The sequence below is a fragment of the Strix aluco genome, chromosome 29 (genome assembly GCF_031877795.1).
Source record: "Strix aluco isolate bStrAlu1 chromosome 29, bStrAlu1.hap1, whole genome shotgun sequence".
Lineage (NCBI taxonomy): Eukaryota > Metazoa > Chordata > Aves > Strigiformes > Strigidae > Strix > Strix aluco.
In genome coordinates, this window is record NC_133959.1 from 3063908 (window position 1) to 3091438 (window position 27531).

General features: G+C 40.2%; 1 protein-coding gene across 3 annotated transcripts in view; it reads right to left on the reverse strand.

The window, feature by feature from the left end:
• KDM4B (lysine demethylase 4B) overlaps nt 1-27531 on the reverse strand; it is a 92735-nt gene that overhangs the window by 50997 nt on the left and 14207 nt on the right. For all 3 annotated transcript variants that reach the window (XM_074808496.1, XM_074808495.1, XM_074808494.1), the window contains exons 3-7: nt 25966-26141; nt 24988-25102; nt 22701-22894; nt 5585-5634; nt 2309-2412 (exon numbers count right to left, since the gene is read on the reverse strand). In XM_074808496.1, the coding sequence (XP_074664597.1) occupies nt 2309-2412; nt 5585-5634; nt 22701-22894; nt 24988-25102; nt 25966-26141 (639 nt within the window). The remainder of the gene's footprint in view (nt 1-2308; nt 2413-5584; nt 5635-22700; nt 22895-24987; nt 25103-25965; nt 26142-27531) is intronic.

Below are 27531 nucleotides of genomic sequence, written 5' to 3' on the forward strand. Positions count from 1 at the left end.
TATACTCAGCATGAAGAGGACACCAGACATCAATTTGCAAAAAACCTTCATGTCACAAATCAAAAGATTCATAGTGGGAAGCCTTGCTAAGCAGGTAAAGACTTTTTACCAAGCAATACATTAGAAACTCCCTTATTTAAACCACTCTGTATCCCATCCCTATCACCAGACAGCTCAGCAAAGATGACTTGGGATAAGCTTGGAAGGAAAGTTTTCCTTTATTGCCTTTATACAAACTCCTTTGCTCCTCTTGCTTGGTTATTGATCAGAAATCACTTAGTATGCAATTATTAGTCTGTGCCACTTTCCTCACATAGATGGAAAAGCAAACATATAACAGCGTATTATTCTGGAGAAAAATATGCCTGCCTACAACATTCAAACGTTTGAAGTCCTGAAAGAATTTCTTCCGCTTTCTGCTCCCCGGCAGACCCAAGAGCACTGCTCCAACATGCTGCTTGAATGAAGTGGCAGAAATCAATTCCCATTTCCTATTCCCCCTCCATTCTGCAGCATGGCTGCGTGTCACCGGAGGGTCGCATGGCAAACTTCACCTGGAATGGCTAGTGGGCACCAACAGGTACTTTTGAAATTATTATTTTCAGCTTCTTCAAATAAGCAGCGCATGCTTTTTAGGCTCTGTCCTCCCAATTATTGCATCACTTACAGCTTCTAGTTAAAATAACTTTGTAAGGAAAACACCACAAGAAGCAGCAAGACACGGTGTTCAACTGATACTGTGCAGAAAAAAGCGTAAGAAACCCTTAAACTTTACAGTTTAGGCCAAAAACTAAAAATAAGGTCAGACAGATTTTTCAGGACCTTGCACTGGCTACAGATTTTGTATTCTTTTCTGAATATGGTCGGGATAGAGAACATCTTTTATCCTCTATCAAAAGTCATTTCTCAGAGGGGCATCTACGCATTAAACTGAGATGCCTCCCATATTCCAAACCACATATTCACTTTCCCGAAATTTGTAAAGTGAAAATCCTTACCAAAAAATACAGATCCCACAATTAGATATTTTCATTATTATTTTCAACCATGTGTAGCAGGTACCACTGTTTTCACACTTGGGAATTAGGTTCCACAGATAGAATTACAAGAAAAATGGTTTGTTGCTCTCTATGAACAATTTAATATCAACCATCATGTGCAAACTAGGCCAAGTCTAGCCACTGATGTTGAACCATAAGCACCACATTGCTCTGTGCAAGTCTCCCCTGCGCTGACAGCAAGCTCATCTGACAAGCCAGATGATCACACTTCAAATTTCATTCATCATAGCCTTCCACTAGGAAAAATGAAAGAGTCTCTGGAGCAGTAAATTGAATGAATTCATAGTTTTTATGCTATAAAAGAGCCAAGATCTTTTACTTCCATCTCAAAGAATCACCAGGCTCATCAAATAGGTGCTACACTTTGTCTCAGGTGGACTAACTCTAACAAAGCCATGCTTAAAAAAAAAATAATCAGAACTTGAGCATTCTTCCTTCGAGAAAGATGGCCATAATATCTAGAGATGATGATGCAAGGAGGATGGGGAAGGATGAAATCAATCTGAAGCAGGCATTCTTTGACACTTCCTGCTGGAGATAAAGAGTGCCGGTACCTCTAACTCAACCCCATTTCCACATCCAAAGGCCGAGCATCCCGCAGGACAGGCTCTGTGTGCTGGTAACACATGGCAGCAGTAGCTGTTCGACCGATTCTGCACAGATCCTAAATCCTTGGTAAGCATGCTCGGCTGAGATTTATTTCTTGCCAGAAGACTTTAAGAATAAGCACATTAAAACGATCACACCAAATAAACATGACCCCTCATTTCAAGTAAGAGGACTTAAGAGATTCATGGATCCTTCCTGGCTTAGCACTGAACGAATGCTTACACAACAGAGAACCAGCACGTCTAATTCCAGTTTTTGGTTCATACTGGATCCGGGAGAAAAAAGCCTGTTCAAGAACTACCAATGAGTTATGCTGCCTATTGATAAGCCATAGCATCTGTATTACACTTCGCCCCTCTCTACCTGGAGAGGCTCCCTAATTGACAAAGTTAGTGCTAGTGAAAGCTTGTATGAAGAGAAGCACTTCACAGAAAGTGTCTCAGCCAAACCACAAATCCTCCTTTACAGGCAGGCACCTGGTTTAAACCGATAGGATACATTTAGCATAATAATGCATTTAGAAATTAAGCAAATTGCTCCCCAGAGGCTTGAGATGAATCGTTTCCTTAAAAGAGGGGTGCTGTGCTTTGTGCACCTCAACAACTTGCTGGTGTCTTCAATGCATCCTTTGTACATACCCGGTCAAAAGGAATGCCATACTTCTTCAAGATTGAGGGTGAAATGAGGGTCATCTTGTGACGGAGGAAAGCATCACATCCCTGAGAGCTTCCTGGAAAAAATCCTGTAGAGACATTAAGAAGAGGAGTATCACTATAGGAATATTATATCCAATCAGTTATTTAAGCAGAGACAAGCTGACAAAATAAAAACCTGCCTAAGTACTTTATATAGATTGATACAACAGGCAACTGCAGATGTCAGTAATTAGCACATCCCTCATTGTTTAAAAATTTTATCACAAAAACTTGCATGTTGAGGCATGAAAGGCCAAACTCCATTCAAGTTGAGAGTCAACAACTAAGTCTTCTGTGTCTGGGAATAAGCATCTTGGCCAAAAATCTCAGTAAAACCCTAGCAAATTAAGAAACAGAACCCATCTGTCTCAAGTTTTGGCTAGTACCCTAAACCCTGAGCCACCCTTTTTCTGAGTACAGGCAAGGAAAAAGCAACTAGCACGCACCATCTACTCCAAACGCTGCCATATCTGTCCCTTTTATACCTTCTCTGACAGGATGCTATATTATTCTTGGGAAAGTAATACAACTCATAAGATTCCAGATTGATCTGCCCTACATACCACCCCCTAAAGGAAAAAAAAATAAGCACGTAGATGTTAATATTCAGTCAAAAGAAAGGAAACATATCCATCACAAGGCAGTGGGAGAAGGGACACCCATTCACTGGCCACAGTGGTCACTAACAAGCCTGGCAGAGGCAGTACGATCTGACTATGAAGTGTTAAATTCTGCCACAGCTACAAGATCCACACTGAGCCATCAAACAAAATCACAAATAATTAAAAATACTAAAATTGTGGTAAAAACTGAACAAACCCCTTGATGTCAGCACTTCCCTCCCAGAAATGTCAGCTCAACCAATGTAACACCATTTTCTCCAAGACCATGTGTTTCACTGCAAGCGGGTGATTCAGTAACAAATTATGTGTTTATGGGGATTAAAAACATCACCATTTAGGAAAATAAATAACCCAAGCTCTAGAAACAAAACTAATTGACAAGACATAATGGAAGGGGTTTCCAAAAGTGAAAAGGATTACTGGATTCCAGGTTTTCTTATATTTTTCTACTAAAAGCATTTCAATTAAAATTATGACTGTCTGCTACCCAGTCTGTCGTCCCTCTCTGCAGTTCCTCTTTTTAATGCACAGTTTAAGTGGCTCTCATTAAAGCTACTAATAAAGAAGCACATTTTAAGTGATTAGCACCAATAACATGGCAACACATTAACATTCTCTCCATGGGCTCCACAGCTCTCCCAGTGAGCCCATTTACAGCTCAGCTATTCATTTTCCATATTAATTGCACACTCATTTCTCCATAGTAAACTTCTTCACAGTACAGGCCACTGATGCACAGGACAGAGAATGCCCAAGCACTAATACTCTTTCATTGTAGTTTCAAAACATTACCCATCCCAACTTCCAAAAGCAACAGAAAACTAAAATAAAGACGAGATCATTGATAATTTGTTTCTGGTTTATACATTGCCTACCATCGATGCATCTCAAAACTTGACCATCAGTAAAAACAAGTTACAAACAGCAAAAGACTTAGTGTTACTTATGTCAGACTTTGGAGTGGTATTTCAGATTCTACAGAACACAGGTCATCTGGATTTCTCGACTTTTTAACAGAAGAAAAAGTAACTTTTATAAAACCTGGCAAATGACTGAACTGTAGCTTTGAAATGCGACATTTCTGAGCAGCAATTTTCAATAGTATTTGTATTTAGGGATCATGGCTCACACACTACCATGCCCTAGGACATTTACACCCATTTAGTCTACATTTATCCTACACGACCAGTCGCTCCCTTCCTCCCCTTTTTTATTCAAGTATGAAACAGTCAATAGAATGTCAAACTGTCAGCAAGAAATGTCATTACTATAAATTTGCCTACTTTCTGGAAAAACAGTATCAGAACCTTTTTTTAATTTTGCCTCAGAATACAGACTTCCAGATTTTCCTGCCTGCTTCTGTTGCACGAACTTCAACAACAGATTTAAATCATTAAAGTATGCTTCATTGAAGATGAAACACGTAGATTTTGAGTTAATTATTCTGGGACAGGAGCTTTTTTTAGCTGGGCAGTGCCTAGAACATTTGCAAGTGAATGAAAATAGCAACAAAAACCAAACACAACATCAACGAATTAAAAAATATATACTTCTGCAGTCAGACATCTTCCCTGAAGCTTCCAGCGTTACCAACTGGAAATCAGCAGAAATGCCAAGGGCAGGAGGGCCAAGTCTGCGCTCGCTGCTCACGCTGGGGGCAGGCGGCTGCTTCCAGGCTGACCTTGGCGGGTGTCAGGCAAGAACTCATACACAAGGTACATGCACAAGCAGCTTTGCAAGGCCAAAAATTTACAGCCAGCCTGGTGAAAGGTGGAAGTTTATCACAGCTCAAGCTAACTCTGCTTTTTTTTTCCCCCTCCTTTATTTTCTTTTTTTCTTATTTTTCTTTTCTTTTTTAAACTTACTTTCTTTTTCTTTAAGATGGCATTTATTGTACTGAAAAGATAAAGGAGGATGAGGCTGGAATAAAAGGAAAGCGACCAAAGACAGTGTGTATCATTATAGAGCAAAGTGAGAACTCCATTAGCTATCCTCCCTGAATGCTGCTGCTGAATTTGTAAGCACTTTCCTACTTAAGACTGAAAGTAGTCAATGCTAATACATGTAACATTCATAGTGTAGGAAGAAAGAATAGTTTCTATCACCCTCCTTCTCTGCAGAATGTGTGCCTGGGTGTATCAGGAAGACTCCCCCCCCTCCCCAGGCTGCACTTCACACAACTGCAGTCACAGTGCTCACCTCACTGTGACAAACCTCATATTACACACAGAGATGCATGATGGGTCTCTTATTAAACCCATTTCCCAGACATGGAAGCATTTGGTCTCCATGCCTCAAAATTCAAGGGGTTTCTTCTGTCAATTTTAGTTAGGGTCATGGTGTGTCAAAAGACCAAGGCTTTAAGAAAACAGTTGCACTAGTAGGAAAACTCACGGAGAAGTTTTCCAACTCTGAAGCCATTATACCAATGCAGCAGGATCATCAAGCAGCTCTTGCAAGAGTAAATTATAAGAGTCAATGTCAATTCTTTATCAATCTGTTTGAAAATCAAGGGTAAGATTCTCCCCAGGAGGCTTCAGTTATCCCTGAGAACACAGCCATGGTTTCTCCAAACACAGGAGGAAGCAAAACGTACCTTTCGCCAGGCGTTCCAATCTCTTGCCATGTTCTGGAGGTATGGCATACCTAGGAGAAAGTTAACGCAGAAGAAAACATAAATTATCGCTCTATAATGTAAAAACAGTGAAAGAAAAAGAAGGCTAGAAACAAGCGTGGCAGTAACTTCTAGCACAGCACACTTACAATTAATGTCTGGAAATATAACCAAAATTTTGTAAGTCTGGAAGGTATCAGTAACACATAACACATGGAAGAAAGCCAGTATTTTATTAAAAGTCCTTAGACGTGTTATACGATGTGTATTATTTTCCCGCAACTTTTTTCAACGGCATCACAGGACTTCACAAGGTAGAAGGAAAACTGAAAAGACAAGAGTGATGATACTGCACTGGAAAAACCAGAAATAAATCACTATAGGGAACAGCAGGCGTGTTTTCCGCTGGGAAGATATCTGCAAAATAAAACCATGAGGCTGTGCTAAAGATTAACACGCAAGAAATTTCGGATGGGCTGAAAAGGTCTGTGTACACTGGCATATCTACAGCAAATTAAGAGAAACTTTTTCAAGGAAAACTCTGTAAATATTTTTCATTTTATTCAGAAAAGTAAATATTCTTCACAATAGCTGAAGCAGTCAATCCTTGTATCTATGCTGGATTGTATTGTCTGATGTGAAATAACAAACTATATGATAATTTTCTTGATGAGGTGAATGAAAAAGTAGGGTCTTTGAGGAAAACAACGTTAAAGGGTATAGGGAACAACTGCTACACTTTTTTTAAAAACAGTTTTGTTAGATTAAGGGTAAAGAGTGCAAAAGAATTTGCTGGAAATGTTGGGGTTTTTTCCACAAGTGCAAAGTATTGAACATAATTCTGGAAAAACAATCAACTGCCTGAAGTGCCACACAAGCCTAACTGAAATATTCTTCTGTGGTGGTTGGAAAACAGCAGAGTCCCACTTGTAACACAGTTTTGGTGTGTGAAGAGGTAGTACACAAGGTTATGGAAAAACAAAGACTGTTCACTCCTACCACTCAGGAGCTTCCCCTGAGCTCTTCTGCGTGGGTAACGCTCACGACCGCTGCCTACCCACTCTGTCCACTACAGAAAGTTAAGAACAAGAAATTTCTGTTTTCTTACAGGCAATTGGGACACTTCAATGCGCCTTAATGTAATGAAGATGTTAAAAACAACTTGAAAAAAACTGTACGAAGCTTCTAATAGTTGCAGAAACAGTGCTCTGTGTGACAATTATCTACAAAAAATCAGGGAAGTTTCAAATGGTTGTTTTTCTTCCCAAAAGTTGTTCGTTACCTTCCTGCTTTGAAGTTATACTACCTCAATATTCACAGAAGCAAAAATCAGGTGACTAAGATCTTATGCGTTTATGTTTTAATGAGGGACCTAAATACCATGATACACTTAAACATGTTTAACATGATGACACACATAATAACGTCAATGGAATTTTGTAAATTATTGTTTACATACTGCATAAATTAAATGTGGCTCTCGTACCATTTTTTGTAACAGAATTTTGAAAAATTACCTTTGTGAGTATGAGATTTATTGCTGGTTATAACTTTTGTTCAATGTGAATAATAATAAAAAAAAATGTATTATTTTTGTTATTTCCAATAAAGATGTCAAAACCATCAGGTCTCATTATAACAAGCTGAGAAGAGGACACTGTAGTGGGCAACTGCACGATCTCAACAACAGGTAAAGAGCATTGCTCTACTTATGATAGGATCTCTCAAAATACACCTGATTTTAGAGGACTTTCAGCCAGTCCTCTTGCTCAGCTGCTCAATTTTCAAGTCTGAAGTTTAGCTACAATGTAAGGAGAGACAAAAGTCATGTCTCATGCTGCTTTTGTACAAAACCAAAGTTTACCTGTTGTGGTCTGGTAGGTTAGAAAGGATAACAAAGATCAGAAATCATACATAGGATGCTTCAAGATTTAGGCATTAAACTGATGGCTTAAAAAAAAAATCTAAGGGAAAACAGTATGTAGCACCTAATCTTGTAAAATAATAAATATAGCAATGGACTCCCAACATCCTCTGACCAAAGTTTGACAGTGCCTTAAATTGCATAATTATCAAACAATTCAATTTCATTTGTCTGGGACGAAGCTAGTAGCTTTCATTTTACAAAGACCATTCATCACTTACATAAATGTGATAAAACTAATCCCGATCCAAAGCTCCTTTGTGGGATTAATGTCCCTTAAAACAGGGAAATGAGACATTCCATTCCTTCTGGGAAAAATGCTGAAGGATTGGAAAAGGACTAATTTATGGCTACAAGGCTGCCGATGATTAATGTAATATCCCCAGTCTACAATGCAACCTTCACTTAATTAGTGCCTGTAATTGGGAGTTGTAAAGATAAGATTAATTGAATCTTGAGGATGTTAAAAGTTTAATACATTGGAACATGGTTATTGTGTTATCTGAAACTGCAGACTGCAGAAAGCCAAGCTGAGCTTTAGAGAACGGTCCATGGAGAGACAAAGGAAAAGGACTTGCTTGGATGGAAACCAGCAAGAGAGGAGGAATTTCCAGCTTATAAAAAAGAACTATATGTAATAATACACAAATCAGAATACCCTACCACAGAACAGCCTCTTGGGGATAGCTGACTCCCATTTTAGAAATTAACTTTTTTGTTTGGGCCAGCCTTTTAGGAAGCAGAGCCCATACATTCTTATACATTTATTCTTAGGAATTCGAAAAATTAACTGCAGAAGAAAATTAAAAGTAGGTCAAATTCTGCTTTAAGTTACACTCACAAATCTGACTGATTTACATAAAGATAGGCAATAAAGAAAGAATTTGGGCTGCTATTTAAAACCAGTAAGAGAAACAGAAGGCTTCCACAAGTATTGCACAGATTGAGCCAGCAAGCTCAATCTAGACAGAAAATGATTGATTACAAGGTAGAATAACAATGGAGGCGACATGGAAAGATTAGAAATTGCTACAATCAAAGGAGTACTGTTATTGAGCATATAAACATCCACGAGGGGCTGGCTTTTGTGTACGACCTTATGGTACCATCCTCCTGCTTTCACTATGAAAAACGGCCAGGCACTTGCTGGGGACAAAAATCCTTGACAGAGGGAACTGACAAAATGCTGTCATTCAGTACGATTTCTTACCATCCCTCTTGCACCCACAGGCTGGGGCTCAGATCAACAGCAAAATGTCTTTAATTCCAGAAACCAACTGACAAGATTATGCATGGTAAAGCATAGCCAATAATTTCCTTTTCTATTTGCATGCCTTTGAATACTTTAAGAGGGTTTTTTTCCACCAAATAGTATGGTTATTTTCCTTTAGTACTCCAGTCCAAATACTGAATGTATTAGGTTTCCTCTAGAAAAATACAAAAAACCCCACCCTATCACAATCTTAAAAAAAAAATACATAAATCAAAACACATGTAAAACTACTTCCCTTCTCTGTCCCATTCAGATAATAGCACAAATGCATTCCACAAAGACAAGGAAAGAGAAGGAAAAAACCTCAAAACAAGCAAAATACCACTTTTATATCAATTGGCCAAAACAGACTATGAACTGGGCTGTGCCAAGACTAAGACTGAGAACTGCCCAGCGCTTCATCCCTGTTGACAGAAGGAGTTTTGTGACATCCCTCTGCCTGGGCAAGACTGAATTAGGTGTAGAGCAGGACTAACGTCGGTCCAGCCTCAAGCAGACACTTCCTGTTAACCACAAAGTGGTAAAGACGGAGCAAGGAAAATTTTCCATTGCCCCAAACAACCTGAGCTAAAGAGAAGTGATAGTGGCAGCGTAAGTATTTTAACAGCCCTTCTTAAGAACCATCATTTTATAGACTACTTCTGCTTCGGAGAAAACATCTGCAACAGCCAACAGAAAACACAGCAGTGCCGAAAATGCTGACCTTGGGCCGCTGCTTCAAATGCAGAATCTGACCCTTCTGGTTCAACCTGGTTCCCCAATAAAAGCGAAGTCTAGTAAATAGTGCTAAACCAGCAACTGTTTTAAGATATATCAAACTTCCTAGAAACTGGACTTGCAAACAAACCAGAGACTAATGCCTTAAGTACGTACTTCCAAGGGTCAGCCTTGCAGCGGCTGACCAAGACAAAGGGCCAAGCTTAACTTGCAAACCTGCCACTCAGCAATTTGTCGGATTACAGCATGAATAATGTCTTGCTGCTTTGCCAGGGAACACAAGATTTACAGAACAGGGGAAAAAAAGAAATCTCAAGATAAAAAAAGTTATAGCCGCATGACTCAAATGTCATCTTACCCTGAAGTCAACAATCTGAGAGTAATATACTGATCCTTTTAAATTACCTTTTTCTACTCTTTCTACCAAAACAAGAGAAGGTCCCTGAAATGGATTAAGTATCACTTCTAAAACATGGAACTTACTGTTCTACGTGAAAGACTTTCAGCTTCCAAACTAGTTTCACAAAACCTAATTCCAGCGTTTCTGATCTCTACTTCCGTGTAATTTTCCAAGTTCCTGCAAAACTGATTCTGATTGTAATTACCAGACACCAGGGTCACAGGTCCAGAAGGGATTTACCCCAAAGCTACAAACGTGTTGGACAATCATTTCCCTACCGTGGTAGTTTGCTTTTGTTAACATGAGTTTAACTGGACAGTCCTCTTTTTACGCTTAACACAAAAGAAAGATCCTTCCTATTTTCCATAAAGGACGTCATTAATAGTGTAATTTTCTTGGTGTTTTGTTTATTCCCCTGGAATGGCTTGATGGATGCGGATAATTATCAGACTATAAAAGCCAGCAAATGTGCTATTTTCTATCGCTCTAAATCATCAAACAAATAAAGTGTGAAACAGCATTTTTGAATACAATTTTCCCCTCTAATGGCTTAGAATTATTATCAGGAACAACGAAAATAAATAAGCAAATGTCTTGTGAGTTAGGAATTAAATGAGTGTGTCAGTAAAAAAGAGCAGACAGACCATCCTGGGACACAAGGACCAGTTTAGAAGCCATTCAGGGATGACATAACAGGAATTCACCACGGCAGGGACAGCTTCCAGCTCCAGGTGCTCTTCAGGGACTTTCCAGTCTAGCTCAGATTCTTCCCTCACCGCTGCTCCTTCAAAGGGGGTGCGATTCAGTTTTGTCGTCTCCTTGGCCACTGAAAGCTGTTAAAAACTTTATCTATAACAAAGGCTATCCTCAGCCTGCTCATGCCCTTTCTGCTGGTTTCTCTGTTTAAGAGGCATTGTTCTCACCTGAAGCTATCACTAGATTTGGCAGAGGACCAGACAATCCTGTCCCTTAGTTCAACCTTCCCTCAAAGCTTCCAAGACCTTTTCTTGCTACAGTTGTCACACACACAGAGTTTTTCTGATAGTTACAACACCTTGCCTCGACACCTCATTACACGTCAGCCTCTCCTTGCACCAACACAGAGCAATTAAGCAGTGATTAGATTACCAAGTCTCACGTACCTACTCTCTACTAGAACCTGGGCACCATGGGCAGGAGGAGGTTCAACCACAAGGCTTCGGAAATGTCACTTCAGTCCAATTCATGGGAGAAGGTAAGAAAGTTAATTTCACAGTGTCTGCACAAGGTCTGGCCAAACAGGCCCCACACAGTTTAGCATCCTATAATTACTGAAATAAGGAACAGGAACAAAAAGAAAACAGCACATTTAAAATGCCTAGGACCATGTGTCAAGCTGGGGGTTAGTTATCTGTCTTCAAAGCAGATTTAGTTGTGCCAAGAATATTGACCCTTTGAAGATTCAAATGCCAACCTGCTCTCAGTGGTGACAGGCAGAATAAAAAGCTATTATTTCAATCTCTGTAAGACAAAGTGTGTCCATAAATGCATAATCTGAACCCTGACCTTCAACATCTTTAGCCCCCATGACATCAGCAATGCCTCCAAAGAAAACCCCTTAGTCTATCAAGAATATTTATCACCCAATAGAAGCCATTAAGAACCACCACTACATACAGTGTAGTGCCTCATTTACAAAGTTCATATCCTGCTTCAGAGGCCTATTTTTTTTCTACAAGGTAAAGTATTTATAATACTGCATCTCCTAGCAGTGTCAAAGTAAAGCTCGGAGCAACAAAAGTCATTGTTTCTACACTATTTTTAAGCTGGTTTGCAGCCTGTATGTAAAAAGGGCGTTTCAACAAGAATGGATTGCTCCTTTGTTGCTAGCACTGTCATTTCCCTCCCTTTCATAGTCACCTCTCTTGTCCTCACCCTTACTCTCCTCCATGTTTAACCTCTCTTCATACCTCTCTCCCTTCCAGTTTGTTAAAACACAGAAATCAACACTTTTTCTTCTTCTCCTCATCAGTATCTGGGGTTACCCCAGAGTGAGTTTACTGTAAGTATCCCATTTCCCTTTCAAGATCACCGTTTGGAGAGGAAAATCTCTGGCCTCCCTTGTCTGTCCCCTTCTGTTGTGGCTCCTTTACATCAAGAATGCAAACACGAGCTCTGGAGATAAGATCACACATGGATCAGAGAGCTCCTTGTTCCTAGGAATGAACCTTTATCGAGTGTCTGCAGTTTTATCTTTAATGGATCATTTTACAGGACAATAGATGATGGAATTCAGTATCTTTAACCAGCAGTGTCAATGATTTCAAATAATGACATTTTTATTGAAATACACATAGGGAGAAAGATAAACACAGAGACTGGGGAGTATCTGCTCAAAAAGCCGTAATAAGGAGTAAATAGGTAATGACAGAACAAGATTACAACCACACAACACACCAAATCAACCTGTCTTCTAAAGCTCGGAGAAAAATGAGCTCTGCAGACAGCTGCTCAAATACAGTCCTTCGGGAACCAGCACAGGAAGAAAATCAGGACAAAACCTGCTCAGAAAGGGCCTGGGTAACAATAAGCATTCTCAGCACTTACACCACAGGGCCTATTTCACTCGATAAGATCTCTTTTCCATGCGCATAGCTGCCTAATTATCAACCCCATTGCCAAGCACAATATGAAGAAATGGCAAGTAATTCTGCTGCTAACAGAAGAGTAAGCAAGACAAACTTCCTCCCTCCCTTAAGAAACTAAAGCTTGTGCAGTTGCAGACTCTCCATTTGTTATCCAGTAAGGATGGGCAGAATATCTCAGGTCACTCTGGAGCTGGAATCAAATCTTATGAATTGGCTGTTGGAAGATCAGAGTCAAACCTAACCTGTGCCAAACACACATTGCTAAAAGACTCTTTAACCCTTAAAATTGCCATGAGCTAGAAATAGTATTGAAGAGGCATTAGTTTCAAGTGACATTAGACAGCAGCTTTTTAAAATTCTGATTTTAAAGCAGTATGAATTCTCAAGAGGTACATCTGAACTGGTAACTACAAGAATTGCACAAAACAACTAAGCAATTGGCTACGTTCACAGTGTTTCACTAACCCAAAACTCAATGAATACAAAAATGACATTTTTCTAGAACTCAAATGCAATTTTTAAATACTATTTTAAAACAGAGTTTAATATGAACAACCATCTGCTCTTGGAAAGACTGTCAATGTACCAGTCCAGTTAGCTTCACAGCAACAAATGCCAGGCACAAAGCACAAAATTACAAATCACACTGGAGTGACTCTCCTTCCACACATACAAAATAAACCCATAGTCTGCTTCTGCCTGCAGTGAATGAGGGGGTATTTTACTAAGAAAAGGTGTTTTGGGAAAAACATTATGAAATCATTTATTCATTCAGTTTGGCCAAGAAGATAATTAGTATACAATTCAACAGAGATGAATGACTACAATATCCATCCCCTTGCCATTCTCCGTTATTTGTTTTGAAGAACCTGTTCAAATCAGATTTATTTCCCAAAACTGGCAATCAGATTATTAATTACTGGTTGCTTTTTGTAGCAGATACTGTACAAATATAAAAAAAGCAAATACATGCCTCAAAGACCTTATATTCTAAAAAAAACCCCTTATTGCAACTCAAGAAACAAGGAGAAAAAAGGTAATCAAGGGAGATACCACAGATGTTCCTATCTTGTACCAACTGGCCTGTGAGAGCTGCCTCCTTTACTGGGCAAAGGCACACGTACACTCCTGCTCACTGCTTTTGGAAAAAAAATACAGATAATTGCCTACAGCAGAACAAAAGAAATCTGCTCACTAGTAACAAAAGATATTTTTGGATTGGGAAAACCCTTGTGCTAGAAGTGCAACGCCTCTACGCACACACACTCTTCTCTTTTTTGAGGGGAAAAAAAAATTCCAAAGGTTTAATGCTCCTCATCCATCAAGCTGCATTGTTTCAAACTACAGCTACTACTTTGAAGCTAGTGCCTATGCTCTTGTCGGCATCAAAGCTAGAAGTGTTATAGCTAAGATTTGATAAAGATCAGTGACACAGTTTGTAAAGTTTCCTTTATTTCTTCTACTTGATCCCCTCTGTCACGTTGGTTAGCCAGTTAGAAATGAAGCGGATAGAAACCCAGCATATATATTACTTAGAACACTAACTAGTTAACAACTGCACAGCACTCGGACAACGCAGCGCGTTATTTAAGTGCTGTCATTACTACAGGCTTCTGCTGTTTTGAACTCCACTTGTACTGCACTTGGCATCACCCAATGTCAATTTTCTCTGCTGAGTAAAGAAAAAATCCCCGCTGATTTCTGCCAACGTGTTAACAAAACATGAATAAAGACAAAGCTCTGCAGTACCACTGTTGGTCCCTTCTGGTCTTTCCAACCCCAGCTTTCAGTGCCATGCCAAACCAGAATTTGCAAGCTCATTCTCCCACAGGGCCCAAGTCAGATCAGGCTGAAAGAGTTACATGAAGCATGGAAGCACATCTCCCTCCCATCTTGTCTCAGTGGCAGAGTGCACTGTTCAAAAGCCTCAGTTATTAAAACCAATCTGTGATCCTGTCAGACTTCCATAGATCTTCATTTCAAATCAGGCCTGAGCTTTGAGCAGACACTTTCAAAATGCAAGAATGAGTTGCAGCGAGAGCCTTCTTGGATCAAAGACATGCTTCTCTCAATCCAGACTGGGACTACTGAGCTGTGATGAATTATTAGTGCTGGCGGAAACAGCAGTACATGTATTAAACACTGTGTCAGTGGAGTAGGAGCCCACCTGAAGACACTGCTGTAAAAATGAGGATGTGATCACAGATCAGCGTTACCACCTTCCAAGATCATTATGGAAAGGTACAAAGACAAACCATAGACTGGAAGGATCTCCGCTTTGCTAGGTTAGGTACAACAACTCACAGATGAACTCCAACCTCTAAGAGTTTATAATTTCAAACTAACTAAACAGGCCCAGTAAAGATAGAGTTAAAACGAAGAGACTGAAAACTAAAATGGCAGCAAAGTACGTGCTAATACCACGTCTTCTGCAGTGGATTTAGACAAAAATAAGAAACAGAAAGAGGACTTTGACGGAGCTGAGTGAAAGGAGAGGGAGACCGAAGGGGTACGAGCAGCCAGCTGGCTGGTTGAGGTCATTTCTTCCGTTCTCTGACAGAGCAACAGTCCCCCCTCGGACAAGTTCCATCGCTGATCCCATCAGTCCACGAGTCTGGATTGATCTTCATGGCATTTTCTCTCAAAGTTAGATGAAGGTGAATGAAGAAAGGCAATACACAAGTCCTACCTCCCCAGAACACCATGCCTCCTCTGCATCAGAAAAATTATCTTTTAATAATCTGTCTGCAACAGCATAATAAAACACAACCAAAATCTAAGTCTATTAAAAAGAAAAATCTCCACTGTTCCAATTGCAGGCACCTGATTGGGAAGATAATCCACATAACACAAGTTAGAGCACATAACTCTTAATATAGTTTGGTTTGATGACTTAACCACATTAAAACCACCCCAGTCGCCCAAGATTCAGTCTCTGTAGAATACGTCAATCCCTCAGATTTTTAAAGCAGACTATCAGCTAACATCATTCCCTTTCTAATGAGATTGACATCATCCTTCACCCACAGCACCACCTCCAGGACAAACAGTACCCCTCAGACCTGAGAGGAGCCTGGAGGAAGGCTCATTTAAATATCAGTGGTATAGTGTGGTTTGTATTGATTAACTAATGACTGCGGTATATGAAGCTTGAAAGGCTGTATTAATAACTCACTGCTGCACTGCTCTCATTTATCAGTGAATTACAGGGGAATGCAACTCTGCATCTCAATATACCGCTCCTTCCACGAACCTCGGAGCAAATCAACATGCACACGGATTCTCAATGCAGAAAGCCTGTTCCAAAGCAGGTTTCACCTAACAGTTTTGGAAGAGGTAGGAGAGTGAAAAGCTGTTCTGCCTGGCCATACTTTATCTCACTTTCCTTTTATTTCTTTTAATGAATATCGCTGTTCCTTCTTCTATCCCTTTTATCAACAGAAAAGGGTCTTGCTTTGCCAAATCCGCTTGAGAGCAAATGGTGGTGCAGTTAACCTATAAATCAACCATCACCATAAATTCTGCTCTTTCTCCATCCAAAACTGCAGAGCTGTAAAACAGATTACATGGGATAGCAGAGGCAGGAAGGAAATTTGTGAGCTGCAAGGAGCCCATCACAGCCAAATGGCCTTCCCCTGCCCCTCCTTTCTCCCCCACTCCACCCCAAAAGCCTATAAATCTCTACTATCAGGAGGGGAACACACAAACAGCAAACGTGCACACACACTGACAACAAGGCAACCTTACACACTTCACGTGGAAGGCTGATACAGACCCTGGGGATCAAGGGAGGAAAGACTGCAGAATCTTCTTTTGAATTTCCTAACGCCAAGAAATAGGGAAAGTAAAACTCAAAAAAAATTCTCTGTATGGAGCAAAATGAAAAGTCATAGTGTAACGAATTCAGAGTCCTCAGTGTCCTCAAGGGCAAAATGCATATGTGATTCCAGCTAATCTAACTTTAAGAAACTCCCAGGATCTCCAGGGTGCAAGGGTTTCTGAGATCCCAATAATCAAGACTTATAATCACATCCGATCAATTCAGCAATTCAACCACCTTGTGCAACGGCCCCCTAAGGGAGTGTAATAGTTAGAAGGCAATAAGTGATGCAAGGGACAAGTGCCCTTCCCCCCTGCTGCCATACAATTCAGTATCAGACATTAAACCCAGCTGCTTTAAATGAGATTACATCAAGCTTGCAACAAACTGCAACATATGTGAGAGTGTGTTAAAGCAGAGGGATGGTGCAGAATACCACATGGGGGAGATGGGGATAAGGACCCAGCGTCCTGCACTGAAAATGAAGAAGGAGAGAAGCTGGAAGAGTTAAGCTCCATGACTGTATTAGGTCATTTTCCTTCTTCAAGACAGTTTTTGAGGGATTAACATTTTCTGTCCTGGGGGGAGGATAGGACAAGAGTTCCGACTAAGACAGCTGCAGTGCTCCCTAAGACAACAATGAAAAATAAAATCAGCAGTGAGATCCTCAGCTCTTGCATATCTGCAGCTGCTTTAGTATATGCTTTTAGCCAAGAATAAAGAGGGCTCCTTTTACAACCCTCTCCCAGGGGAACAATCACATTTTGCTTTAAATCTCCCCATCATAACGCTGCTAGAAAATGTGAAGTTTCCCTATTGATAGTGGCATCCCTAACAGATACCACAAATTTATCAAATTGTTGATGTTACAAGCAAGTCCTCCCATGGACTTGTTTACCTCAATTCCTACAGACAGATTTACCCTACACAAGGAACCTTGCTAGACACCTGGAGCAAAGAAAGCAGAAATTCTAAAATACTTTAACCAACAAAGTCTTCCGGTAATTCTGTGTATTTTCAAGTAAGCAGACTTAAGACTTTTACAAGACAGAATTCCAGAACTGTTTTTTTAAAATGTAATTGTATCTGTGACCACTGCTTTCAACTAATCATTCTATTTTAAAATTCCTTTGGTAATTTGTCCTTAATTCCACATAAACTGCTGTTCTGGCATAAAGTGTACTTTGTGATATCAAAGTCAAACAGATTAGCCATGATCCACTTCCAGCAAGGGAATGTTTTGGAGAGGAGACCATATAACTTAAAAGCTAAAGCTGGCTCCCTATTTTAATTAAAGGGGATTAAACATTCATCATGATAAGGAAACAGGGACATTTTATAAAATCAATTACTGTCCTCAGTGTCACTCTGGTTTAACACCTGCAGTTGCTGAGAGAAAGAATAGAGTGTAACATCCCATTAGTACTTACAGAAGGTATATTAAATATTGTTATACACAGCAAGATCGGTCAGAAAATATCTGAGAAAAATAAGCTTATTACCTGTCAGGTGTTACAGTGTTGACAAAACAAGATAGAGACATTAAACCTCCAAAGTGCATCCATCACATTCACATTACTGAGATTTGAAGTTTCCTTCAGCACTTCCCTACCAGAGGAAGCCCTCAAGGTAGGTATTGCACAATTTTATAGAGAAGAAATGAAGTGATGGTGGAGTTTAAAAATACACTTTTAAAATTGCAAGGGCTGAGATGCATACGTTCCTCAATAAAATGCCATAATAACCATGAAGTATGAGGCTTGGCATTCAGTTTTGTTGCTTCTGCATTATAAAAAAATCAGTCTTCTGTTAGCATCGTTTGACAATATGCTCTATTTTAGATCTCAGCATATGAATGTATAAGGTAATTATACATAATATATATAATTGATACAGTAAAAACTCCTACCACAAGAGGTTTAATATAGGGCTGCAAAATGAAATACATTCAAACTTTTGAAAAAACTGAAGACAGACTATGAAAAGGTTGTAATTAAGCTACTAACAGGAGAGGGACGTTTTATTGTAATTTGAGAAACAAGCAAGCAAGAGACTCAATCCGGCAGCTCCCTGCCTGAGAAGCTTAACACGGAGTTACACAACAGCTCCCAATTCCAGGTAGGTTTGGTGGGAAGTGCCCACACCTTCCACGCTACCTCTTCAGCCTGCCAGACTGATTTTCCAGTTAAAAACAGCAGCAGCGTGACTACAACGCAGACCTGATGCACACACCTGAGAAACGGCGCATCAGAAAAGACGATCATCTCGTACATCCCAGGAGGGGCAGCATGGGTACCTTTGCAGCAGCGATCATTATGGCTGAAGACACATAACGCTGCTCATTCTTCTTGGTATTACAAGACAGAATTTAAGAAATAAATGCATTGCAATCTACAGGCATAGATAAATCATTTAATGAGACTGGAAGCAGGAAAAAAGCTGTGTTCCATTACCCCCTTTCCTCTCCCTCATCACTGGATGACCCTTTACTGCTCAAGTACTTCACTTAGCGCTGAACAATTTTTTAACCTACGTCAACAGTGACACAACTCCGCATAGACAACTCCTATTGCTGCAGCCTGTTCTACTCTGCTTAGGGGAAGAAACAGTACAAGAAAGTCTTGGCAGCAGGACTTCTCTGCAGTGACAGAGACACACATTAATCAAGGAGTTGTATGACCAAGCAGATGCTCATTAGGTTGTACAAAGAAGCCATCTTCAGTTGTTGAGCCACAGACATTTATTTTAACTCTAATCCCAACAGTCCCCAAAGCACCTGTTTTGTAGGAGGTATAACCCAAAATTCCAGAGACAGAAATGAAAGACACATATGAAATAATACTTCAGTAACTACCTTCCCCGACCCCTGAGACAGATTACTTTCTCAGCTTATCTGCGTCCACTGAGGTGGCTTCTCATGGTCTGAACATCTCATCCAGACCTCCCTGAGAATGTACTTCACCTCTTCCACAGCAAATAAACAGAGGGATTTCTTGTAGAACCCACTTGAATGAGATCTGGGAGGCAACCTCAATCAGCTCAATTCCTTTCTCACCTTGCTTTCACAGGGAAACAGAGCTGGTGGCTTCTCACCACTCCTACGCGCTACCCTGCAAAGCAGGGCTTTAGTTGCACAGCCTGGATTAAAGTAGCCTGAGATAATTTATGAGGGACATGAAGAAAGAGTTATGGTTTTTAACAGACAATTTTGAAGCAGAATACTACCAATATACAGAGTCCTTGGTTTCACTATATAAATATCTCTGACAGCCAAACAATAACTCTGCCTCTTATTTTAGAGCTCAACCCCAAACTGGTAGACTTCGTAACTCTCCACACTCCTGCTGTTCCCCGAGGTGCTTCTAAGATGATCACTGTCAGAGTCAAAGAGTCTATAAAAAGGATGAAGGAAGCTGGGAAATTTCCACAGAGGTGGTGCCAGAAAAACAGAACTAACACTTTAGCCATCTTTGAGTAAAGCCACACTGCACCACTGGAAGTTCGTCACTGAAGTCCAAGAGCTCCCCCAGCTGAGCTCTGGGATGACTGCAGTCACAACCAGAAGATGGGTGATTGCTCAGGTACCTGGAAAGTTCCAGGTCTGCTCAAAGGGGTATTCAGATTTACTCCTCAGAAGCCAATGCTTGCTCACAGAAGAGCTTGAGAACTCATTAACAGAAGCTGTCACAGTGAAGAACAAGGAAGAAATGACTTGGGCAAGTGGCATACTCTTGCCTTATGCTTAAGGGAACATCAGGGAGGCCTGCCAAACCAGCAGTGGCATCCTGTCACAATACATCTAGTTTTGTGTTACACACTGTCATCTATATAAGAAAACTCAGTTGAATGGGAAAACGTTTTGCCCAAAACATGGTCTGTCCTCAAAAGCCTCATTTTTCCCCCAACCGCGTAATGTTTATAAAACTAGTTACTATAAAAGAACTATATAAACACAGAATGGCTGCATAAAAATCCTCCCCTCCTTTTTAAGTGGGGTAAAAGTGCAGGATTTTTTTTTAAAAAAAAACAAACAACTAAACAACAACAAACCAACCAAAAAACAACCAGGTGCAGAGCATGTTCCTGCTTTGATCTGAGCTCCTTTAGAAGAGGATTTTATGATTTCTCTTCTCTATTCCAATTATAAGCAGTAGTGACTGAACTCTTCAACAACTGAAACCCCTCTTAGGGGAATATTAGGTGTTCCCCAGCATCTCCCCAAAATCCTCAGAAGGCTAGACAGAAATAAGAGCTACCAAGAACTTTTAAGATCCAATATTTGCCAGATAAAATTTTCCATCTACAATTTCCAGTTCTTTCTGATTCTTAACCCCTTCATACAAACATGCCACACCAAGGTGTTTCAAGTTTTACTGTTTGGAGGTTTTTTGTTCATTTCTCTACTACGTGATCCGTAGTTCCCACAGAAACAACAGCAAACACGAGGACATCAGGAAAAAACACTGTTTAGTAACGATGAGGCAATGGCTTCATGCAAGGAGTTTATCATCCTTACGATATACTCAGTGTGTGGATATCTACAGTACTCAAAATAAAAAACCCCTCAAAACCCCACCACCCCCACCAAACCCAACAGAAAAAAAAAAAAACAAACCCCAAAACCAAATAGCAGCATCAAGTTCCTAAAATGCATACAAGAAGATAAACAGTTTAGGTTGGGCTACAAATGCTTAATGTGTGCCTCATTCCACATCTGTTCTCTACCTTTTGCTCACAATGTGGGTTTGTGGAACAGCTGTTATTTTCATGCTGTAACCAGCTTCTCTTTTCAAGGTAACCTGTTCTTATTTCTACTTTTTGAAAGCGATAACCCTCTATTCTGGGCTCGGAACAAAAAGCAAGCAGAAGGCAGATGAGGCAGAACTGATTAAGAGGCAGGCATGAAAGGAGCAGTGAGAGCCAGCCCTGATCGCATGACCCTAACGCAAACCTCGGGGCAGTGGCTCGTACAACTCTTAAGAGCAGCCAACTCTCGTGTGCTGACGGGCTGAAACCACCACGCCAAAGAGGGCACTGGCTTTGCTGGCCGTCGCTGTGCTGCCTGGGCACAGGAGAGGAAGAGCTTCTCGTGTGCTGGTGGCACCATCTACTGGAGATGGGGACCGAATAAAAATGGGTTTGGCGAACTGCTTCTGAAGAATAAAACTGACAGTATCTAAAATGAGAGCATGTCACATTTCTTTCCTAATCCAGAGATATGTTTCTTGAGATCAAGCTTGTTTAACAGAAGTATCACAAGAGATTCTGCAAAATCCTTGTGCATCTGCCTGAAAGAGGGAGACCAAGAATCAGGTGTGCTGGGGAAACTGATTTTCTGACGTGTTGGAAAGATGTTTAAAATTCACATGAAGACTATAGCTGAATGTTACAGATTCAGCCCGTCCTTCCACTCCTTTTCAAGACTGTAAAAGAACACTATACCCATTCATTACAGTCCCTTTGCTGTAGTAGCTTTTATATGCCCACAGGCACTAACAGCCTGGAGATACTTGGTGTCACCAGGGACTCATATTGCAGAGAGATGGGAGGATCTTGTCTACCACTGCCAGAGCACAATGGCAGGAGCTTCACAGTGACATTTAAGCTCTAATTTGCACGCAAATGTCAATATTTATTAGTCACATCAAGATCTTAAGCAAAGCTCTTCTGGGTTGCTAAGCTTCTGTGGTTATACTTTTAAATTGAGGAAAGAAGAATACTGCCTCTTGGTAACTTATTCCAGATTCCCTAGGTTCTTAATTTCATCCCTATCTATTGATTATTTTTGTGGAAAGTTATTTCCAAGCACTCTATGCATCAACAGTGTTGAAAAATGCTTATTGTTATTCTAAGAATTTACCATGAAAAACTAACCCTTTGACATACCTTGTCCCTGGAGTTGTAAGCATAGTTAAATATGTAAATAATGGAAATTTTAAAGCAACAGATGTTTCCTGCCTACAGCACAATGCAAGAACGACAGTCTTTGACTACTAAAGTGCACCTGAAGCATCCACACATTCCCATCACCATTTGCTCTTCTACATTAGTTTCCAAAAAGCCCCAGGTGCTGAAATCTGTTTTTACTTGTAATGTCAACAAGTCTCCCTAATTCTGCTACTTTTCCAGAAAGTCAGGAATTAGGCCTCTGAGCAAGTCAGCATGAAAGAAAGCAATATTCCTTTCAAATGTGGAGTAGGAGAAAAAAAAAAAAAAAAGAGGAAGTGAGAGATTAGGTAAACCTGACAGAATTAGGTAGACCTGAAGAGAAGGATATTGCAGTGATCTCTAAGTGAGGGCAAAGGTACGCAGCCACTGTTAGTACTCTACCACTTACCAGGATTTTGGCTCCCCAAAATGCAAGTAGTTGATACTGTAGAGATCCATGTCCTCTGTATGCCAAGCAAATGTTGTCTTCCACATCCCAAAGTAGAGGTAGGGAGTGTTTACACCTTCTATGATAATGCCACACTCGTGTTCCACCATGTCTAAGAGGGTGTTCAGATTGCCAATATTCCATTCTTCCACGTCCTGTAATTCAGAAGAAATGTTTTGTACTGGAACATATCGGGACTTGCTATAGCAGTATAATAGCCCACAGCTTCTTTTCAATGCCTTAAAATGTGGGTATCCTAGTGCTATCTGCATTAATTTAATTCCACCTGCTTCCAGAAAGCTTACTTTTAATGTTCATCAATAACCATGAAAAGGATGCATTACCACTACTTTGTGGCAAAGGGATTGATTACTCCCTTCTCACTGAATGTGTTCTCTGAAGAGGCACTTGTACTACCTGACACTCTACCATTAAGTAACTGTTCCACTAATAAACACAAAGATAAACTAAGGGTAAAATACACTTCTCTCAATGACATATTCCCTCCAGATGTTCTTTACCTGATGAACATGTATCAGCTGATGAGAAACACTAGACTTTAATGCGGCCAAAGTGGCAGAGGCCTCTACATCAGCTCAGTGCTTCAGATAAAGAATAGGGAAGGCAGTTTTGTTGTTACCACTATTTGAACAGAAAGAACAGTAAGCTGTTCTAAATCTGATAGTTGGTTTCCTCTACTTCAACATGAAATAGAGAAGTCACATAAACTGGTGCAAATGTTTAACCTTGAGATTGATTGCCTGAGAAGTAATACAATCTCCAAAAGGAAACGAGGAGTCTCCTTCCCAGCCCTTCTCCCCAGCGTACTTCATACTCATGCAAGTAACTGATAGGTACACGAGCAACCCCAGCTTCATGCTGTTTGCTGGAGTAACTGCAAGACAGTGAAACTCAAGCTGCTCAATCTTGAAACTTTCTAAATCAACCTGAAAAAAAAGACCAGGGGCAGGGGAGCAAGGGCTGAAGAAAGGAAGCGGCTGAAAAGTGAGATGATGCAGGAGAGTGTTTTTTGTAACTCTCACACCTCGATGCTTGCAGCAATGTCAGTAACTGGACAACAGGAAATGTTCTTTAGGTGCAACTGGTAATTCAGTTGGTTAATTTCTGCTTACAGGAACTTGAAGGAAACACAGTGTATACTCAGTGCACTGCAGAAGCTACCTCTCCTAAAGCTTGCATTTGTGCCTGGTTATGTCACCTTCCCTGATCATACCATGGACAAGAACGTGATACTCTCCCCAAAGCACCAAATGCTATGGATAACTTTGATGTCCACGAGTGTGAAGGCCTCAGATATCTCAGTCTATTCCAACTAATTCCATCTTAAACCATACTGATAATAAAAAGACACTTTTTACATTAGCACACAGTTTACACTGCAGACAGACAACGCTCAAAAAAAAAAAAAAAGGCACTTTCCACCCAAAAGAAAACTACAAAGGAAGGGCACTGCTTTAAATTAGCTGCCTAAACAGAGTAAGATAAGCAACCTTTATCATTTACAGCAGAAGAAACCACAACAGAATTACTTTAAGCACAGGATGCAATTTCACCAAGGAAAAGCTTCAACAATTTGAACTGTAAAATAATTTAGCACACAGGTGCATTGTATCCTAATATAGTTGCCTACAAAGAAAAAAAATCCAAATGCAAATATTTTAGTTGTATTAAGAATCAAAAAAGTATTTGTGATGAAGCACCTAATTCCTTGAAATGCTTTTTTCTGGCTCTCTAAGGTGCTTCAGCAGAAATAATTTTTTTATTCACTTTAAAAAAAAAAAAAAAAGCAAACAAAAAACCCAAACCCTAGCATGATAGAGATCAGGCTCAGTAGCTTACTTCTAATCTACCTACATACCATCACATATATCTGGGCATATCATTATGCGACCAGCTGAATTTTGTTTAACAACCTCTCTGCAAGCTATCTACAGTTTTTGGCCACATGCTTTGTAAGAACTCGTTTAAATCACTTTTTTCCTCATTTTTCTAGTAAAACTAAGCTTTTCACAGCTTCCATCATCTCTATCATCCTAAATCTCTGGGGAAGGTGGGAAGTTTATTTTTCTTTCATTACAAAAGTGTGACTAAAGATATTTGCCTTTTTTTTTTTTTTTTTTAAGGTCACCAAATCAAATAAATTCTGAATTACTGTTCCTTGGGAAAAGAACAATAAGGAAGTCAGTGTACATATGTAAAATAAATAAAAGAGGAGCATTTCACTTACTGCATCATACAGTGAGCCACTGATGTCAGCTCCGTAAATTGGTGAGACAAACGTAAGATTCTTCCAGTACTTGCGCTCCAAGTCTTCAAAATCTTGATGGCGCGGAGTACAATACCTGATAAGAACATGGAAAATGTAAGGATGTAAGAAATCCTAAGGAACACTCACCACAGACAGAGAAATGATTGAAAAGAAACACGCATTTCAAAGTAGGCACACTCAGGAGGTTACTGAAGGTGCATTTATTTTTAATTCTACTCAGATTCATACAATTTACTGCCTTTTAAATCTTTCTACAAAACCTCTTAGTGCATACTAACAGGACATGCACTTATGTGAGGCACCAGGTCCCCATCCTAAGGATGCACAGGATGAAATTATTACACAGGGAGACAAAGGCAGGTAAAGCACTCAGGTATATGCTGTACTACCAGTATTTCTAGGTTGATTGCATGATGTCTGTAATGCTCGAGCTAAAACCCAAGGTACTCCAGAGCTCTGGGAAAGTGACTGGAAAAAGGATGCAACTGCAGCTTGGATCAGCTGGCGTGTCCCAGCTAACTGAAGTGCTCTGCAATGTTCCCAGTCACTTCAGAAGACTCTCATGTTATTAGCTCAGGCACTTCAAGGTACTTGTATTTCTGCCTCAGCAACAGAACATGTTTTCCAGAACAACCATTAATACACCAAGAGCTCTTCTTTGAGTCCCAAGACATCCTTTTCAGGCAGATTCTTAGCCAAATACTGACTTCGAAGAATCTTTCTACACCAGCTCCCAGAAAACGATCTAAAATACACCAAAAGCCACCAAGTGACAAACTTGTTTGAGATTCTGGATGTAAGCTTTTAAGAAAAAGTTGTTTCCTCAAGAACACTTCCTATTTAACAAGGCTGCACCTTCTTTTCAGCTTGTTTCTAGAAAGAAAAGCTTCTGCACAAGCCCCCCATTCACAACGTCAGCACATCACACCAACATACTTCTCGCTATTAGCCAGACGCCGGTACTCTCCCACAGTCATAGGCTTCTTCTGTATATTATACTGGGTGAATAACCCCGACTGTCCGGTGACCACCTGCTGAATAGGCGCTGGGATAACCATGTCATCTATGTCATCATAGGTTTTTCGAGGTTTCCATTCCTTAGGAGGAATCACCTAGAATTGGGGAAAAAAAAACCAAAACAATAAAACATTTCATGCTCACAACAGGCAAACACAACTTCTACTGAAGAAAAAACTGTTGAAGTGGAAGGTATTTCATCCTGCTGCTGCAGGTTATCAGATAACAGCAGCATCTCAGATAACCAGCACATATGACAAGACACCTGCTCTGCATCTGCTGGAGCAGAGGACTAGCTGACGTGGTCAGAGGGCTGACCGCCTGCCTGCTCGCGGTCCCACCGGAACAGTGTCACAGAAGATGGCCAATGATAATAATAAAAGGTATCTAGTTATACCAAGTAAATGCGTTGCATGCCAGAGGGACTGCACATGCTTTCCCTCCAGCACGGCATTCCTCTCACCTACCATTCCACAAAGCTGCATGAAGGCTCCAGCAGCTTTATCAGCATGTTGCATCTCTACAAGTCTGTAACTTTTTATAGCAGTCTACACAACTATTCCATCCAGAAAATCACTTACACTACAGCTTGCTTGAGGGGGTGGATTTTGTTTATTTGTTTGTTTGTTAACTAGGAAGGCTCAAAATCCTGTTGCATTACTGCTGTTGATGTTTCTGTATTTGTAGGTGACACATTGGGGACCAACTCCTTAAATGAAAAGGGATAAGGGGTAGAGAAAAACAAAAGAAAACCATGGGGAATGTGTCCAGAACTCTTTCCTCACTCTTGGAAGCTGTGCAAAAAACTACTGCAAAGCAGTGCTGAATCTGTAAGAAAAAGCTGTAATTTTAAACAGAAGAGCTGCCAACAATTCTAGGCTCAAGATCAGAGAACAATCAGTAGGACATTCAGCGGGCATGCGGAATGAAATAAAGAAATATCTGCAATCTAATTTGGTGTAAGGATTAACCAAAAAAAGTTACGGGAACTGGAGAACAAGTTACTGATTTTTATGGACATGGGTCCTCCAGGATATGATGAGTTCTACTTCCATTACAAGGCTCTGAACTGAAGTTGTAATAGACACACACAAAAATTAACGTGAAATGCTCAGATTTAGTCCTACAAGTACAGTAATTTCTGTACATCATCTGGAATTCACCAACAACCTTTGTTAAAATAATCTACCTCAGCGAACTCATGGAATGTAATTGCTAATACACTTGAGTGGACAAGGAAACGTTTCACAGAGAGCTTTTTATCAATACCCAGCTCTATTTAGAACTGTAATAAAAACAGTAATTGACCTATGTTTTGGAAGAAAGAAGAATTATTTCATGCCTAACAGCGCTGTGCTTTATTAAGTTCTGCTAAATACCATATGTAACAACTACCTTGTCAGAACAAATGGTCTCCCTCAGCCTGTGGTGCAACATGACACAGCCGCAGAAATACTCTTTCTAATCAGTTAGTCCTGATTTTTC